This window comes from Pinus tabuliformis, chromosome 1_2 (genome assembly GCF_031772625.1).
Source record: "Pinus tabuliformis cultivar Carrire ecotype Pingquan chromosome 1_2, CPIR1, whole genome shotgun sequence".
In the NCBI taxonomy this organism is placed as follows: domain Eukaryota; kingdom Viridiplantae; phylum Streptophyta; class Pinopsida; order Pinales; family Pinaceae; genus Pinus; species Pinus tabuliformis.
In genome coordinates, this window is record NC_142298.1 from 968,539,073 (window position 1) to 968,558,851 (window position 19,779).

The following is a 19,779-nucleotide window of genomic DNA, read 5'->3' on the forward strand; positions in this document are numbered from 1 at the left end:
AAACAATTCAGTCTAGTAAACGCTTTCAGAAGCAAGTTTCAATAAGGATTGTAATGTTATGGTCAAGGCAAGTTTGATCACCGCAATTTCAGAAGATCAATGGTTTTAATGGACAAAGAGTTTGCTTATCCTTCAAGACTTTGCTGAGGTTAATGTTATCGGGTTGGCTATTTATTATGTCCATATCAATAAAAATTAACTCTTTGAAATGCGCATAAATTATATTGTAACTAGATTTTAAAGGAGATCATACTTAACTAGTAAGGTCGTGAGCATTCCGACTCCATGTGCAGGTGAGCTGATTGAACATATTGTACGAACTGCAGGCTGTGGAAAATTTAAAGGCCCGTGCTGCCAAATCAACAACTCATAATAAAACAAAGCTTACACACACTGGTGCTGTTGATTTTGAGACTCAGCCGATACCCTCCCTTGCTTCTGGGACTCGGTTGTCATCAACTCTTCCTGCTGGTTTTTTTGATGAACCTGAAGCCAAAAAACAAAATCGAGGTAATCATACTATCAACATGTATCTTTTATTTGTTTAACCTTTTGAATCATTTTTTTTTTGTCGACTTGAAAATGATAGTCATTGTTAGTTAGCTGCACAATATAATACAAGCAACAATGTTTGTTCCAGTAAATGAAAAATCTGTTAATTGTTCATATCTTCTGGTACAAAACCATATACGTATCTTACCTATAAACCTCTATAGTGCTATGATTCTTCACATGCTGGAAGAGTTGAGACTGTTCCTGCTTGCCTGGACATAAAAATTACCTTTAGGAATCCCTAGTCTTACATGTACATAACTATTTACCACATCCATATGCCAGATATTATAATGATGTAACCATAGCATTTGATTCTCATGTTACTTCATCAGCAGTAGTTGCATGTGACTTGCATCTCACAACAAATAAATTTTGTGCCCTTTCTACACATTGGAGATCTGTGGATGAAAAATACTGTTTGATTCATGATTGGCTGCCTAGATTTTGTTTTTTCTGTAAATGTTCCTTGATTCTTGAACTTGTTTGTCAGTCTTTAGTATAAGACTCAGGGTCGAAGGAGTCACTCAAAGTCTTACTTCTACACAAGACTATGTGTCTTGGTGTGCAGAAGTTGCCCAAGATCTCCTTAGACACTTGCTTTAGTGTGAGCAAGCTTCATTTGTAACTTAGCCTAAGTTTAAGTTAGGAAAATCACATAATTGTTATGTTGGCTTATTAAGCTAAAGTAAACTTAGGAAAAACAAATTAATTACTTTAGTAATTAAGTTTAATCTCAGCCCTTGATCTCAAGTGAGGCGAGATCTAATCTCGATTGTCAATCACTTTGGAGATTAGGTTTAGGGATTTAGCTCAATGTAAAGTTATAAAAGAAAGGCTAAGGAGAAGGAGAAGGCACACCATACAACAACACAAGATTGAGAGAGACATCTCAGTGAGTGTGTTGGGTTTGAGGAAGGGGGCAACAAAGAGATCTAGATCAGCCAAGGAGGGCCTAATCAGCTAGATCAGACCCAGTTGTTGTATGTATTTCCTCAGTTGGGCCATTATCCTAGGATAGAAGCTCAAGTAAGTTTAGAAATTTTAATGAAGAACTATAAGTGGGTAGAATTTGTTGTTTCATTTATTTTGTGGCTGAGATTGGTATATTTTGCTTCTATTGAATTTATCGGGTTAATGAACCTAGCTATGCAATTAATTAGTAGATCTGTAATATGCTAGGAATTAAGTGCCAGGTGCTAGGTTTGCAAGAAAGCTAACATGGTATAAGTGCGTAAACTTTGAGGTACAGATGTTTGAATTACAGGTGCTAGGTTCGTACAGGATCGCTACGACCATGTTCAGTTGCGACCGTATGAGCGGGAAATTTTTTAGGAACTCAAAGGAAATCGAATGTACTATTGCATTGTTGAAGAAATTTTTTAGGGGGCCGAAAACCCAGTTTCAAGATTTAAAAGAAAATAGAAAAGTAAAAAAAAACGGAAATAGTGTTGGCCGCTGAGTGGCCTATAGGCTAGCTGCACCCAATCGCTGGATGCAGGAGAGTGAGGCTGACACCCTGAGCCACCAGCCGCAAGGGTTGACAGTGCTAGGGCGATAAAGGATGAGACAGTTGACAACGACTGGGATTGGAACATTGTACATGACGGTGAATGGACTGGACCACAAAAGCAATTGGCCATGTTGTGGGACGATAAAGTGCACGAACAAGGTAGTCGATTGGCTTGCATATATGACAGGATTGGGATTAGAACCATAGTTATCAGACACAGATTGAGCATTGAACCGGTAGACATCCGGATTGGGAACTGGTTAGAAACGGACGAAAATTGGTAAAAAAATTGAAACAAACATCTAGTCAACCAAAAACACATAAAATATTCAAATTTTAAAGAAAAACATATATATTTATGTGCATCCATATGAATCCAAACCATTTATACACAAATAAGCAAAAGTTCTCATTTATATAGCATGTAAGGGTGCACATAACCAAAATAGCACCGAGTGCAATCCATCTATAACCGAAAATACATCAGCAAACAAGCTCCACATGGCCTCTAACATCCAAAAAAAATTATGCTACAACAAATACCTACATATCATCAAAATCATTGCCTATATTGGGATCTTTGTCATCAATATCACCCTCTAAGCATTAAAATAAGATAGAAAAGGCATAACATGTCAAGTCATTATTTTGTTTGATTTATGGGTACTTTTTCTAGTAGGTTCATGATAGAGGAGTTCGACAACCAATGCCACTAACATCAAGGTACATAGAGGGCTTTGTGCTTTTGATTAAATATTAGTTTCATGTCCTCGTACATGACAATATCCAATGTAGCGTTGCAATCCACCCAATCCTGAAATCCTGGAAAATTGTTAGTCCGCTGGTTTTTGAGTGAGATCTAAAATTCTACTTTCTCCATATGAAATCCAATGAGCTCAGAACCACTCTCAAACATCCCGAGTCATTTCATGGTAATGTTAAAAATTTAAGTAACAAGATGAAAATGAAAGATAAAGGAGAATGTCACCTTTACTTTAAGAATTTATCATTACCATGAATTGCATAGCATTAGTAGGGAAATATGGTAAAATACTAGGCTTCCCATGTCATAAATCCTTGCTTTTTTGAAAAAAGATTGTGTTTAAAGGGTCCTTGGCAGCAATGTACAAAACTGGTTGGTTCAATGAAAAACCGAACCGGCCGGTTTCATACAAGAACCGGCCAAAAACGGTTCAGGTCACTGGTCCAAACTAGTTTTGGCCTCAAAATGGTCGGACCGGTTGGTTCATATCGTTTTGGTCCGGTCTTGATAACACTAATTGCAACATTGTATAAGATGGTGAGTGGACTGGACCACAAAAGCAATTAGCCAGGTCATAGAGTGATAAAGTGCATGAGCAAGGTAGTCGGTCGACCTGCATATATGACAGGATTGTTGGGTGTGGGCAGTTGTTGCAGGTAGGGTGCAATTTGTTGGTTCGAGGAAGGTGCCAGAGGCCACAACCAACGACACGGTCGGAGTCTCGATAGAGGGGAGACAAGGATGAAGTGGTGTTAGAGGGTCATTGATCACATAGGTGAACAATAACCAACACAACAAAGTGTAGCATGAGTTGTCTTGTAGGTGTGAGTTGGGCAGGGCATAGGGATCCCAAGCTGCCAATAATTGCATGAAAGAGGAAGAGTAGCGGGATCATGATAGAAGTTGACTGCTGCATTTGGATCAACAGTAGCACTAAGGCCACATGATTGGTTTGAGAAAACTCACGACACAGAGAGGAGAGGAGGGTAGGGGTTGTTGAGGTAGAGCAACAGGTCAACATGGGACTTGGAGCTTTGGGCGGTCAACAACTTGGACAATTGATGGGGCAACCGAAGTTGTCAAGAGGACAACATAGGTATGGCTAGTAGCTTGGTCACAACATAGCCAGATCGCCAACAACTGCCAAAAAGAAAGAAAAAAACGACTCAACCATGTGGACAAACAAGCCAAGTCGCCAGTAAGGGCCCAGGATTGACAACAATTGAGCCAGGACAATGCTAAACGTGTGATCTAGGGATTTGACAGAGTTAACACTCACAAGGAGAGAGGGAGACTATACCAATCAAGGCATGCTAGTCAAAAGTTTTCAGTTGATTTTCTAATTTCAGGATGGCATCTATTGGTTTGAGGTTTGAGGACAGGTTGGATGGTGCTTAAAACTTTAGTCCATGGAAGGAGAGGATAGTGTTGGTTCTCAAGGAGACAAGTTTGTGGGAGTTTGTCAACACCCTGGTTCTAGCTCCTTTAGATGCTACAACTTTGGTAGCCCACAAATTGAAAGATGTAAAGGCCAGACATATCATCATGGATGGGGTGAAGGATCATGTGATCCTTAACATATCAGGGAAGAATAGTGCCCATGAGATGTGGACTGCTCTAATGAGCCTATATCAGAGTGACAATCAGAATCGGAAAATGGTGTTGAGGGAGAAGCTCAGAAACACCAAGATGATTGAATTAGATATTATGGCATCATACCTCACTAGGATTCAACAAGTTTGAGATGAGCTTGGAGCTGTTGGGGTAGCCTTGCTAGATGATGAGCTTGTAAAATTAACCTTGAGCGGGTTCTCAAAACCTTTGCTACCTTTGTGATAGGTGTTCTAGTAAGAGAAAAACTGCCAGATTGGAACAAATTATGGGATGATTTCGCATAGACGGAGATCTGGGAGAAATCATTGTCTAGAGGACAAGAGAAGATTGGGAATGGTGAGAGTTTTGCTCTTGCCAATCGGGCAACGAAGAGCAAAGGTTCGAGTAGTAGGGGTGACGAGTCAACCTCACAACACAAGAAGGACTTGACAAAGGTCAAGTGTTTGTCATAAGATGGGACACTATGCTTCACAGTGTTTAGAGGAAGAAAGGGGGAAAGGGCACACAACCAACTGTAGCTGCATTGGTAGAATCCCATGAAGAGTTTGCTGGGAACGAATTTGTACTTGTCTCCTACATTACCTCAGGCACATTACCAATGGGTGCATGGCTGTTAGACAATAGATCCACAAGGCATATGATAGGAGCACTGAAATAGTTTGGCAGCTTGACTGAGTGGGACTTAGAACTGCATGTGGAATTTGGTGTTGATACTAAGCATGCAGTGAAGGGGTTGGAATAGTGATATTTCAACCTGAGTCAAGAGGCAAGATGGAAGTGAAGGACATGCTGTGGGTGCTAGAACTCAGGTGGAGTTTGTTCTCAATCTCGATTATGGAGAAGAAGGGGTTCTATGTAACATTCTAGGATGGGAAAGTACTGATTAGACCCAAGGGATCTAACTTTGAGAGGGACATGTCATTGTATTTAGAGAGAGCAACCTGTATAGACTAAAGGGCTAGTCAATTCAAGCAATGGCACCAACCATAGCAATGACAAAGAACAATGAACATGTAGCTCCGAAGGTTGAGTAGCTCAGAGGGAGTCAACCTTTAGGTTCAAGATGGGAGGAGCGATCGATAGATTCCTCCAATTTTGTCAAGAAGGTCTCTTGGTGTGAGATGACTTTACACGATGTTCATGAGTAGGAGGCTTCTAGGAATTAGGCCAAAGAAAACAAGACTTTAAGGATCTTTTTAGTTCAAATGGCAGGGAAGGCTTCTAGTTCAGAGGGAGTAGCCATGGCAATGGATGCAGCTCCAGGATTAAAGTCAGTGCTAGGGGGTAGAAGTACCTCTTTCGCTAGGAGGAGTGTTGGTGTTTGTAGCTCGAGCAGGTAGTTTTGCATAGGCCTAAGTGTCTAGGCATGTAGAAGTCCCTCAAGATCTCCTTAGACACTTGCTCTAGTGTGAGCAAGTTGCGTTTGTAACTTAGCTTGTTATGTTGGCTTATTGAGCTTGTTGACCACTGGAGTGGCACCTGATGATTATATGAAGACTCCATGCCCAAGGATGATCCATAGGACACTTGTACCATCGGATATCATCAGTCATAGAGTTTTTTAACTCTACTTCTATCTTCTCATCATCTTTCTTATACCTAGATTCCACACCCTGCGGGGAATTGTAATAAGTGATACTAATAATGATGAGTTTTTTGAGTCTGTAACAGGCCTAGGATGTTGGGACTCAATTAGCAAACAAGTACACCTTGGAGTGTTTTTTTTTATCTGGTTAATTATCCCTTCTTTTTTAGAGGCGGATAATTTTCCGAGTTTTTTCACTCACGTTTTACCCCAAAGCTGGGGTGACGGTTTGAAGGTTGAGCTCCTAACACATCTTAGTGTCTAGAGTCGATGTATATTACCATATTAGTTCACACAAAAAATTTCGTGGAATTTGGTTAGGTCTAGGTAGTTATTTTTTAATTTTCTAGATTTTCGCACTGCGGAAATTGCTAATAAAATTATACTTGTAATGTAATAAGTGATGTCTAGAGAAATTGTATGGGGTATGAATAATGAAATTTGCACCTCTCACCCTCAACTTTCTACTATGACATGCTTTGATGGGTTAAAAATGTTTTTTGAATCCTCGAAACCCACTTTTCCTAAGTTTAGTGGGAAATATGGGAATTAATTAAGCCAAAAATTAAATAAATGGAGAAAAATAAATATCCACACATGCTAAATGTTGTGGTGGAAAATTATGGGGGAGTTAAAGTGAAGTCCCAAGGTGATGTGGACTCCTAAAATCAAGGAAATGACATGTGCTAAAATAAAATCGAATTTCTGGCATTAAATGAGAAAGCTGCTTATTTGGAAATTCGAATTTGTGAAGTTAATGCACATTTGGGAGGATTTGGGAGAATATTTGGTGGAGATTTTTGTGGGAAATTGTCCCCACATGGGTTACCACCCATATACACTTGTCATTCTATCATAAAATTCGAATTTGACACATAAGGGAAGAAGAAAATGATGTCCACTTGCCATAATTCAATTTTTACACTTGGCATTGGAGCTCTATTCAACAACTTCGAATTTCTCATTGAGATTGTCACCTCATGCCACTTGTTTAATCACTTCTACATTGGGATTGGCTCCAATGCCATTTGTCATTGTCATTCTTCATTGGGATTTGCTCCCAACTCTCTATATAATAGAGCCATGGGCTCTCATATTGTATCATGTAATATGAGCTATTGTGCTTGAGGAGACTCTGTGAGATTGTATTCACTACTTGCAATATAATACAACAGTCTTTGGGGTAAAGCGTGATGGTGTTCTTCTCCTTGCATGTGTGGTAAATTCTTGACTTGTTGTTATGCTTCTATTTATTTCCTCATGTCATTATTTCTTTCATGCTTGTTTCAAGTTATGTTAGTATGCAACTATCTCATATTAGCATAAGAATTAATTATTTGTTTTAGGAAAAGAAATCTTCTAGTGGATAATAGATGTATCTCTAGGAATTCTTTCCACTGCACTTATTTAATTTCATGTCGATTTAATGATTTGTGGTGAAGTTTTGTAGATGAATCATTATTTGGTCAAGCTTTTCAAGCGTGAGGGGAAATTCTCGGAGGAATCAACCCATTCTTGAAAAATATTCAAGGAGAACCCACATGTTTTGAATTCCAAAGTCTCATCTATATCTTATTTGTGTCTTGCAGAGATTCTTTCAAGTTTCTTAAAACTTTTATTTCTTGCATCAAAATATCAAACTCGGAAAATACTTTTTTACGTATTGTACTTCATTTATCAATATCTGGCTATTTCAAAGAGCTAAGTCATGGCTAGTCAAAGAGGAGAGCTTGCTCATACTCTTTGGCCTAGCCTCTTGTAGATTATTTTTGTAACATACTTTGTTGTCATCTTGGTCTAACATTTGAGTTATTTTTGTATCTTTTTGAGCAAGATAGTTTCCATGCTTTGATTTGTAGACTTATTCATCTTGAAAGCATTTATAATATTTTGTGCTAACAATTTAGTGTTTCACTTTCCAGGTTTATTTTGGCTTTCCATTTGAAAGCATTTCACTTCATTTTAAGCAAAATACAATTTCAATTTTTAAAGAGCAAATACTTGGAAGGCACTAGTTGTTTATGTACTTGATGCTTATCTTATGATGGTTATTGCTCATATCGACTTTTTGCTTCTAATCTTAAAGAGAATCTATTTAACTCTAACAATTCTCCTAGAATCACATCCTTTTTAAATTAACTTTTCATTAGGGACCACCCCCCTTAGCTAACCTAGGAGATAGCTCAAACTGAGAGAGTTGGGATTAGTGTGACAACCCCTTCTCTAAGTTCCCTGCCACCAACCACACCTTGTGGGGTTGAAGGATTTTCTCACTGACTTGTAGGTAGGTGTAGGCGGCAGGGTCAACAAAGCTAAAGTAAACCTAGAAAAAATAAATTAATTACTTTAATGATTAAGTTTTAATCTCAACCCTTGATTTCATGTAGGCGAGATCTACTCTTGGTCGTCAATTAATTTCGAAATTAGGGTTAGGGATTTAGCTTAATCTAAAGTTATAAAAGCAAGGCTAAGGAGATGGAGATACACACCATACAAGAACACAAGATTGAAAGAGACATCTTAGTGAGTGTGTTGGGCTTGAGGAAGGGGGCAACAATGAGATCTAGATCAACCAAAGAGGGCTTGACCAACTAGATTAGATCCTATTGTTGTATGTATTTCCTCGATTGGGCCATTGTCCCAAGACAAGAGCCCAAGTAAGTGAATAATTTCAATGAAGAACTGTGATTGGGTAGAATTTGTTGTGTCACTTATTTTGTGATTGAGATTGGTATATTTTGTTTCTGCTGAATTTATTGAGTTTATGAACTTAGCCGTGTATTTAAAATTTGCTTGGAATTAAGTGTTGGGTGCTAAGTTTGCAGGAAAACAAACATAAGTTTGAACTCTTGTAGGTTTGATTTTGATTTTGAGAAAATTTAGGTAACTGAATGGATTCTCATTCTTAAAGATGAAGATGGATTATAAACAAGAGGTGGGATAGAATAAAGGAAATATTTTAGAATAATTTCCACAAAATCTTTTCTTCTTTCTTCACCAAAGCTTTGATACCATGTTGGAAAATCAAAAAGGCGGTAAAGATTTTCGTGATCTTGATAATTACTTGTGATGTTTCTTATTATTATGATTCTTTATATCTTCTTTCTTTAATTCATCAAGCAATTACCAAAAGCAACAACACATAAAATAAAGGACACAAGATGTAGGCACATGCTAGGGCAAAACCTCCCTTGAGGGGAAAACTCAGTCAAAGTAATTCTTCCTTTCAATAGTATTCTTTGAGACTCTTCACCCTAGACCAAGACCAAAACTTCCCTTCACACCAAGTCAGCCTCCAAAAGTTTGACTTCTTCCCAGCAACTTCGACTATGCAACAACTAACAGTTTCTGGTAACAGTTCAACTTGGATGACTTCGATCCCAATCTAGAGCACGAAACAAAGAGAGACCACCACCAAAATTTCGTTTTTCCTTGTCTCCTTAGACTCATCCAAACTCGCATTCACTTCGGCTTCTCGACAACAAACTTTCCCAGCAACAAGAGAACTTCGCACTTCTGCCCAACAACAAGAGATTTTCGCACTTCTGCCTAGTAAAGAAAATTCGAACTTGATGAGAAGTGATGCTCCAAATGAATTTGATGTCCTTCTTTTTATAGGCTTTTTGTGTGGTCGAATAGGGTCTTAGGCTGACTTGATCTTCCCTTAGGCTGCCATTGTGTGGAGGTTTCATAATTCATATTAGACTCAATACTAAACCTTTTTACATGATTCAAAAGCCCAAAAAGGGTCTCTTTAAATGTACAATAATTCTATAGACTTAGATAAATCTTAGAAGTCCTCAATGGGGACTTTGACCTAAAACATGGTGACCCAAGCATGAAACCCATGATTTAATAAGTCACAATAATAATAATAAAAACTATTTTCGTTATTCTTTTGACAAGTTCATTACATAATGACTCAAGTACATTATTGAAGACCGAACATAGTTACGTTTTCCAACACTTCTTATGCATCCACGACATCATCCTGACTCTCAACATTATTAGGAGGAGGAGTGTCTCTTGCATCTCCAAAAGCTTTCTTACTTGAAGCTTCTGGTTGGTCCTCTTTTCCTTTGGCACATTAAAGTAGACAGGGTAGCCAAAGATCCTCAAGTGTCCAACTTCAGGCTTTTCACCAGTGAAGACTTCTTCAAGAGTCTTGAAGTCTTTGAACATGCCAAATGCTGAACCTGACTGGTTCTACTTTTTCTTGAAGGAAAGGGTCCCTTTACATGCTTTCCACTTGTACTCCATCATGATCCACTCTAATCTCATGCATTCCAGAAACCTTCTTTCTCACATGAGACAATGCTTTATAGTGAAGATGAGTGAACCTTCAATGCCATAGTTCACATTGATGATTACTATCATGAATCAATGCATGGATAGGTCTTCCATTGATTTTATAAAGATCTTCAAATCATGATCCCAGAGTGAAGGCAAGTAATAATAGTTATACATATTGACTTCATTGTCTGCAATGATATAATTCATCTTTGATAGCTGCAAAAGAGGTTAATTTAGAAAACTATCATTCCATCCTTTGCAAAAGTCATGATTCTTTCCTGCAATCACTATTGTCAGTAAACCCATGACCTTTCTCATCAAATATAATGTGAGAGAATCAAAATCCCCCTATCTTCAGTATTCAATTTCTATCAGTTATTTTTTCATAACCTTCTATGCATTATACTTCTTTTCAAGACAACACTTTCTTGCACATGCATAAACAGAAGTAAAACTACTTTTTACTTTTACATGCATCAACAAGTACCAAAACCACAACTATTAAACACATGCAACACCTTAATTACTATTTGCAAAATTACTATCATGTCTATTTATTATTGGATCAGGGAGTAGGCTTTCCTGAAAAGTGATGACCTCTTTTTCCTTTCTACTTTTTGTCTTGGGCAACAAAGGTAGTAGGTTCTCCCTCTTCATGCTTAAGAATTCTTCCTCTAAAATCATTCTGGCCTCTTCTTGAATGCACTTTCCCAGGAGCTCATCAAATGTGGGACACTTATCATTGTTGTTGATGGTAGTAATAAAAGTTTCCCAAGTTGGAGAAAGACTTCTAAGTTCTAAGTGTAATCAACAACAACTCTTTATCAAATACAATTTCAATAGCAATTGACGAATGATCCTTGATTTTAGATATCCTCATGAAATATGCTTGAATGGTCTCTCCTCTATTCATTTTAATGTTCTTGAGTTGATTCTTCAAGGCAAAGATTTGACTCAAGTTGTTTACTTGATACATTCCAATCAAATTGTTATACATTCCCTTCAATTTTTTCAACTTGGAGATATAGGTGATGAGATGGTCTCCAAGAGAATCAAGGATAATCTTCTTAGTGTTGACTTCTCCCTTCTTGTATTTGGCCTTGACAACATTCAAATTTTATGGTGGTTCTGCTAACATGCCTTCAACATATTCTAGTACATATGTTTTTCAAGAGTAATATTCAATCTTGCCTTCCATGGACCAAAATTTGAAGCATCATTCAACTTTTCTTAATTCCTGAAGTCAAAGAATTTTCAGCAACAAGTGATATTTCAATAGTAAATAAAAGGAGCAACAAGTGATATTTCTGCAGTAAATATAAGAATCAACAAGTGATATTTCAACAGAAAATAGGAGCAACAATTGATATTTCAGCAGAAAAAAGGAGCACCAAGTGATACTTTAACAAAAAATAGAAGGATGACAACTCTTATCTTCTTGGACTTGTCTTCACCGAAGCTCTGATCCCAACAAAAAATAGAAGGATGAAAACTCTTATCTTCTTGGACTTGTCTTCACCAAAGCTCTGATACCATGTTGAAATTCTAATTTTCTATGCTGTAAAAATTAATTATTTCAAAAAATTCTTTTTGTTGCAATATTAGTTAAACAATTGTAGGTAGAACATAAACCAAATGCACAATAGAAGGCATCCAAGAACATAAATGAGACACAGAGAATTTAAGTCCAATGACCAGGGCAAAACCCAACCAGATTCTTCTTCTATTAGATATCAATTGTTCAACAGAGATACATAGTACAATGAGAGATCAAGAGAATGAGTAAGTTCACCCAAATTTGAACACGCTGTAGCATAAAGACCACTGGTGGCAACAACACATGCAAACACTAAATCAACCTTCCTTTCAACTGAATCAACACTGAAAAACTGAATCAACATTGGCTCACCAAGTCCCGCTCTTACTCTCCCAGTTTCTCTCTCACAATCTTCTCTAATCTCTCCAACTCTCTCTCTAAAGTTTGAATTTGTCTTTTACAATGCAAAAGTAGTGAGAATGAGATGATATGAGATACATATATAAGAGGAACAACAAATTCTGGTCATAAAGAAGGAGCAATACACATGCCTTGAGGAGCAGTTACATATACCATTTAGGGAGGTACACATGCCTTTGTAACTTATGTCATTAAGGAGGTACGCATGCCTTTGTAACTCATGCCATTAAGGAGGGAATGTAACATATGCATTAAAGAGTGCGTAAGAGGAATCTTTTATGACATGCTTTAATGAGTGTGTAAGAGGAATATGCCATGCTTTTAATGAGTGCGTAAGAGAGAGTGTAACATATCCATTAAGTGAGAGAGAGTAACATATGCATTAATTGAGGGGAGTTACATATGACATGATTGAGTGCCATGATTGAGAGACATGAATTTCCTTTTAATAATAATATAATAGTATCATAAAGGATAATAGTAATAATAATAATAATAATAATAATATTGATGATTAAGTTGAGATTGAACTATTAGGATTGATTAATGATAAGTTAAGTGATTTTCCATCAACTATACTTGATTACCAATTGATGCAAGGTGATTTATTATTTTTGGAAAGTCATACTTGAGATGTTAGACATGACTTTCTAGTTTTAGAAGTCACTTTAGAATTGTCAGAAATGAGATTTTAGATAAGGAAATTCATCCCTGCACTGCCAATTTTCAACATGTATGAGTGTATGAGTTAAGTGACGAGCATTGTACCCATAGACCCATGGTATTTTGATGACCCAAGGTATTTTGATAACCCATGGTATAGGCCCATGGCATTGCACCCTTTGAAAAGCATAGATTAGAAGCCAATGGAGAGGCTTGAGATTAATCACAGAGAGGAGAATAATGGCTTTTTCTTCTTAATTGGTGTTCTGATTTGCCAAGGAAACCGCAACTGGGACGAGTGCTGGCAGGTGGCCAATTGGGTGATATACACAGATCACTACACACAAGGAAGGCCACAGGGCCTGTTTGCAAGGGTGTATGGCCCAAAGGAAAGGATTGGGTCTACATAGCAGCGAGGACGGGGTTGTGAGTCATGTTGTGGCAGATCACAAAGAAAAAGGGGCTTGGAGGTGTGTGAAATACTTTAGAGATTATTTTTCAGAGTTCGGTCTCTAATAACATGTTAATTTTCTAAGCCTAACAACCTAACAATTTATTATCTAGTAGATTTCTTTACGGTAAAACAATTATTACGCAGATCTATTGAATAAAAGCACAATTAGGATTTTAATAATTATAATAGTGGAAGTAAAATTAAACACCAATCTCACAATCACATGCACACAAGATTTCTACCCTTCAAATCAATCCTTCATTCATTAAATTCACAACTTACTAGGGATTGCTTGCTAGGATAATGGCCCACTAAGGAAAATACATACAACAATAAACTTGGAACTAAACCTACTAATCAAACCTTAGGTCTGTCCATTGATCTCACTTGTCTGATCTGGATCTCCCTTGCTACGCCTTGCACCTTCCTTAAACCCTGCACACTTGAATGGAACTCCTTCTCCAGCCAATCACTGTGATCTCACTCTCACCATTTCTTGCGCTTAATATGTTTTGTGTATCTTCTCCTTTAGCCTAGCCTTCTTATTATAAGTTATTGAAATGCAAATAACCTTTGCATTTCATTAGAATAACTCACTTTATCTTATAAAAGTCAATTACTTTAATAAAGAATGAATCATGGAGCCACTTTATCTTATAAAAGTCAATTACTTTAATAATGAATGAATCATGGAACCAAAGCTTAAGTATATATGTTATGTATGCCCCACACCCACCCTTCTCTTTACACACATATGCAAGAAGAGCTAGCATGCTAGTTTTAACTCTAGCCCGAAGAGGATCTATATATTTCAATTCTAGCTGGAGTATGAATTGTGATAAAAAAGTTAAGACTTCTACCAAGGTAAAGAACAGAACACGTACATGGCAATATAGGATAAATAACAACATTTTTTTGCATTGTCAATCTTTTTTTTTTTGGAATAAAAGCTTCCTTTAACTATTAATATGCTAAGAATATGTACATATAATGGTTTTTATACAAAAAGTGGGCATGAAGCCACCACAAGCTTATCAAACCACTGGTTATCTACCAAAACCATATTTTAAAAAACCGGGACTAGGTTTTGAATTGACCCACCTTTCTAACTGGGCCTCGAACTAGAATCAAAACGAATAGGATTTAGTGATTTGGATTTGATAAAAGTACATAAAGTAAATAATTTTCAATGAAAAATAATTATTTTTCAGATTTCAAACCATGATTTGTAACCATTAGAGACAAAATATGCAAAGTTTGCTCATCTATATACCATGTAAGGGTGAATATATCAAAATGGCATAGAGTGCAATACATATCAACAACAAAATACATAATTAATGAAGCTCTAAATGGCCTGTAGAGTCCAAAAACAATGCTACAAGCTACTAAGCCATTGGTCTATTACAAATCAACAATCAAGATGATCACTTATTAAACTCATCACTAATTCACCACTATTCGAAATGGGAATCATCACCATGAGCTACATAAACATCATCTCGCTCAAAGTCTTTAGACTTAGATTCCTCAACTGTCTAATATGGTAGAAATTGAAAAAGCTTAACATGCTTAACTAATTATTTTGGTTTGAGTGAAGGGTTCATCTCCTTGTTGTTGTGAAATCTGGCAGGCCTAGCGTAAAGCCTCACTAGGTAGACCCAGACCTTGTGGGAACAAGACATTGGCCACCACTACCACCTCAACAACCTTTCTCCAACTATTTTGTGGTAAGTAAACCATAAGGGAAGCTTCCCTATGTACAACCCACCTAAAGGATATACAATAAGAAGGATTCAAGGTGATGGATAGGTCTAACTATTGGGATAGGGTTACTGACAAAGCTAGGAGGGCTAAGATTTTCTTCACCGAAGTTCAGGCACTCTACCCTTAGACCACTTAAGTAAATTATAGAGTTGTTATAAGTTATGGTTTGATAGATTTTCAATGATATGACATGCAATGTTATATAACAGCGAGAGGAAATAGTCTTACAAATGATGAATCAACAAAAGATCAAGATATGTAATTGAGAACCATATAGGGTTTGCAATTGAGTTTTTATAGCAGAAATATGCATAAAACAATAATACAATGACGATGTCAACACTAGAACTAGGGTTTTACAATGCAATAAATGTTAGATTTTGCATTTTATCAATTATTTAACACAATTCCTACTAAAAGGGCAATTCCACATCAAGTAAAATTACTTTTTATCCATATTTCAAAGGAACCCTAACCCATAGTTTTAAAAACCGGAACCTGTGACCGGACCGACCCACCTATCAAACAGGGTTTCAAACCGGAACCGGTCAAATCGGGACTGGTCAGATCTCAATGAATTGATCTTTAAAAAAATACATGAAATACTTAGTTTTTAATGAAAACAACTATTTTTAAGATTTAAAACCATCATTTAAAACCAATAGAGATAAAATATGCAAAGTTTGCTCATCTATATACCAGGTAAAGGTGAATATATCAAATTGGCACCGAGTGCAATACATATCAACAACATAATACATAATCAATGAGGCTCTAAATGGCCTCTAGAGTCCAAAAACAATGTTATAAGCTATGGGGTCACTGGCCTACTACAAGTCTACATATCAGTGATCAGCATGATCACTCCTCATCATGATCAAACTCATCACCACTACTAGACAAGGGATCATCAACATGAGCTACATAAATAATCTGGCTGAGTGTTTGAGGACTCCTAAAACTCCTTTGCAACCTTAGCAGTAGTGGTAGTAGTAGCAACAAAAATAGACATCAAAACTACAAATCACTGATCAACATGATCACTCATGAAACTCATCATTGATTCAGCGCTACTAAAAATGGGATCATCAACAAGAGATACATAAACATCATCTCGCTCAAAGTCTTCAGACTTGGATTGCTCAACCTTATAATATGATAAAAATTGAATTTTAACATGCCTAACTAGTGATTTTGGTTTGAGTGAAGGGTTCATCTCCTCAGCCTTATAATGTGGTAGAAAAAGCTTAGCATCCCTAACCAATTATTTTCCTTTGAGTGAAGGGTACATTATTGTTAAGGCCATGGTAGAGGAGTTCAACAATCAATACCACCAACATCAACAAAGTTCAAAAACCAATGCCACCAACATCAAGGTCCTTAAAGGGCAACTTCATGCTCTTGATCAAATGCCAATCTTATACCCTCATGCATGATATAATCAAATGGAAACATTGCAAACCCCCAAACCATAAAATCTTGAAAACCGTTAAGTTCGCTAAATTTTGAGTGAACTCTAACATTCTAGTTTCTCCATATGAAATCCATTGAGGTCGAAACCACTCTCAAACATCCTAAGTCATTTCATGGTAATGTTAAAAATTTAAGTAAAAGGATGAAAATGAAAATAAAGGAAATGTCACTTTTACTTTAAGAATTTAACATTACCATTTGGCATTGATTGCTAGTGTTGCTAGGGTTGATATGTTTGAGGCAAATGAGAGGGGAGGCATGTTTTTCTTAGACGGGTTGTTTTTAGAGGGAAACAACTCCAAATTTCCCTCAAAATAGCATCAAAACTCAGAAAATTGCATTTTGTGTGGTTTGTCGCTGGCCTAGCAATAAACCGACCGGTTTATGGAGGAACCGACTGATTTCTTCATAAATTGGTCGGTTTGGGCCGGTTTTTGTGGTTTTTTCGTGAAATAGGCCCATAAACCGGGGTTTTTGTCCGGTTTGACCCGGTCGCCCAATGAACTGGCCGGTTTGATTGGTTTTCGGTTTAGGCTGACCGATTTTTAAAACTATGCCCTAACCCTAACCCTAGATATCTAGAATTTTAGAAAGAAAAGATACAAAATATTTATAGAAGAGAGATTGATCACCACCACCTAAACTATTGCCTTGATCTAGCCTTGGGCAATGGAGTTGTTGAGGGCAAATTCAATGAAGACAGTGTTGTTGAAAAGGGTGAGAGGTCTAAAGCCTCTTCTTACAACCCTAGCGACTTCCTTAAGAGGGAGATTTTAAATTCAAGAGATGCACAACTCGGAGTTCTCTTGAAGGATTCAATAAAAAAATTTCATGTAGCATAGAGAATCAGGATATCAAGTTAAATATAGCAATTTTAACCATGGCAGTCTTTGAAACCCTATTCATACAAGATAACATGCAAAATATTGAAGATAAGCAACAAACATATAAATTTCTGTAAGAATCTCTTCGATTAACCCCAAGAAACCATCCTCAAGCAAATATCTTCTCTAAGACCAATTTGCATTCTAGAATCACTTTGCGACCAAGTAGAAAATAGGACAAGAGCTAGTGCACACTTTCAAAGAGAGGGAAGTGTGATGATGAGTGATGATGAATAAGTGAATAAGACTCCCCTCTATTTACATGAGGGTAACCAACCCTTATTTCACTAATTTTACAAGTAAAGCCCCTAAAACAAGTTGACTTGAGTGTTCAATTAGGTCAAAGGTTGGAACCATTTTTCTATGTTCTCTATATGAAGTTTCATAAGGTTGGAACTACTCTCAAACATCCTGAAACAATTAATGGTAATGTTAAAAATTTAAGTAAACTTTTACTTCAAGAATTTAACATTACCATTGATTGCTAGCATTGCTATGGTTGAGTTAGGTTTTTTTGTTTAAGTTTAGGGTTTAAGAGGGGGAGGGTTGGTTTTATATCCAAGGGGGTCTGTTTTGAGAGGAAAACAACCCCTAGTTTTCTCCAAAACCACCTGAAAACTGCCGGTGTGGGTTTCAGACTCGCCCCCACACATGTGAGTTCTGACATGCCTGGTTTGGAGCGAATTGGCCAGTTAGGAGCAGTTGGTACCGTACTACCGGTTAGGTATCAAACTGCCCTGTTTGGTGCCTAACTGGTACCAAACGGTCTCCAAACTGGATTTTTCTACTGGGTCATTGGCTGGAAGTTGCTGGCCAGCTGGTTTGAACAGTTACTGGTTCAAACCAGCCAGTTCTTAAAACTATGACCAAAACACTTAAAGTACTAAGCTGTTGCCATAAAGGTTATACATAAAAACATAACAGGGGAAGTCCATAATGCATCAAACATAGTGGCCCTAGTCCTAACCATTAACAAAGTGTCATTAAGTTGCTGTAGGGGGAAGCCAGACATCAGGCAGAGGATTGCCATGATTGTTGTGGGTTGGTCCCCAACCCGTATCATTCGACCTTGCATCCACAAATGTTGGGTTGAACCCATCACCATCTGGTTTAGGAGGAATATTCATCTCCAAGATAGCAAGTTCTAATGTGGGAAACTTATCATTGTTTCGCATAGGAGGAGAAGGGTGCTTGTGCTTCCTGTCCCTCCTTTCCTTGACAATGCTGCTAGCTCTATGATGTGGCTGGCCCTCAAATCTCTGTTATTGATGTGAACGAGCAGATTTAGCTGGGGAAGTGCCTGGAGGCTCTGTACTCATATTGTAAGGTGTGACCCACCACCCATGCCCCTCGTCCCCACCCGAACTCTAATAGCAGGTGCAAATGGCCCATCTTCATCTGGATCTTTCTCATCTGAACAGTGACCTGTGAGCCCTTGATCACACATTAATGATCTATCAAACTATGAAAATAGTCTTACATGTTCCTTCTTATATAATAACACTTATTCTGTTTCATCCATATGAAAAACAATATTTTCAACATAACTAGTATCAGGTCTGAAAATTTATGGCCTAAGGTAATTTGTGTCCAAGGAGAGATGCTCTCCAGGAAATTAAGTGGTTAAAAGTTGAGTACAAAGGAGCCAGCTGCGTGGGAGACATGGCAAGGGAATATAACCTGAGTGAGTAGGTCCCCTGTCAATGGCTAAGCCTCTCAAAACTAGAAAGTTAACATCATGGAATGGAAGGTTTTTTTAGGTTCTAACACAGACTTCTAGAGGCTATTTACCCTGAAATGCAATGTTTTCAGCTTAGAATTAACTTCCAAGGATTTTTCAAACAACCATCCAGTGCTAATCCTGAACATAATCACTTGTCCCTATGCACAGGCTTATATTGGTACAGCTCTTGGTCTTATTCTATTGCAAAGCCGTCCACCAACCTGGAAGCACCTGCAGGCCTAGCTTGATTAGAAGTGAGTTTGAGATCAAATTCTGGACTTTTTCTAAGATAATCTTATCAAGGCTGCTCAACCAAGTTTAGCCTTCAGTTTTGAGTCTTGACCATGGAGTCCACTACCATGTGTGGATGTCAAACTGATCCTTGACTATGTTGATTCCTTTTCTGTGGACCCTAAAGGTCAAGAATGAAGGGATCCTAGTTAAGGTTTCTCCTTCACGTGCCAGCAAAGGCGTCCGTTATATGCAATGGCCATTTACAGAAATACCTATTCCAAAACAGTGGTTCCTCCAAGCTAGG

General features: G+C 37.5%; 1 protein-coding gene across 1 annotated transcript in view; it reads left to right on the top strand.

Moving 5' to 3' along the window:
* Positions 1-19,779, top strand: part of LOC149209207 (protein ABA AND ROS SENSITIVE 1-like) — a 153,990-nt gene that overhangs the window by 63,634 nt on the left and 70,577 nt on the right. The window contains exon 3 of the mRNA XM_089396310.1: positions 327-510. Within this exon, the coding sequence (XP_089252436.1) occupies positions 327-510 (184 nt within the window). The remainder of the gene's footprint in view (positions 1-326; positions 511-19,779) is intronic.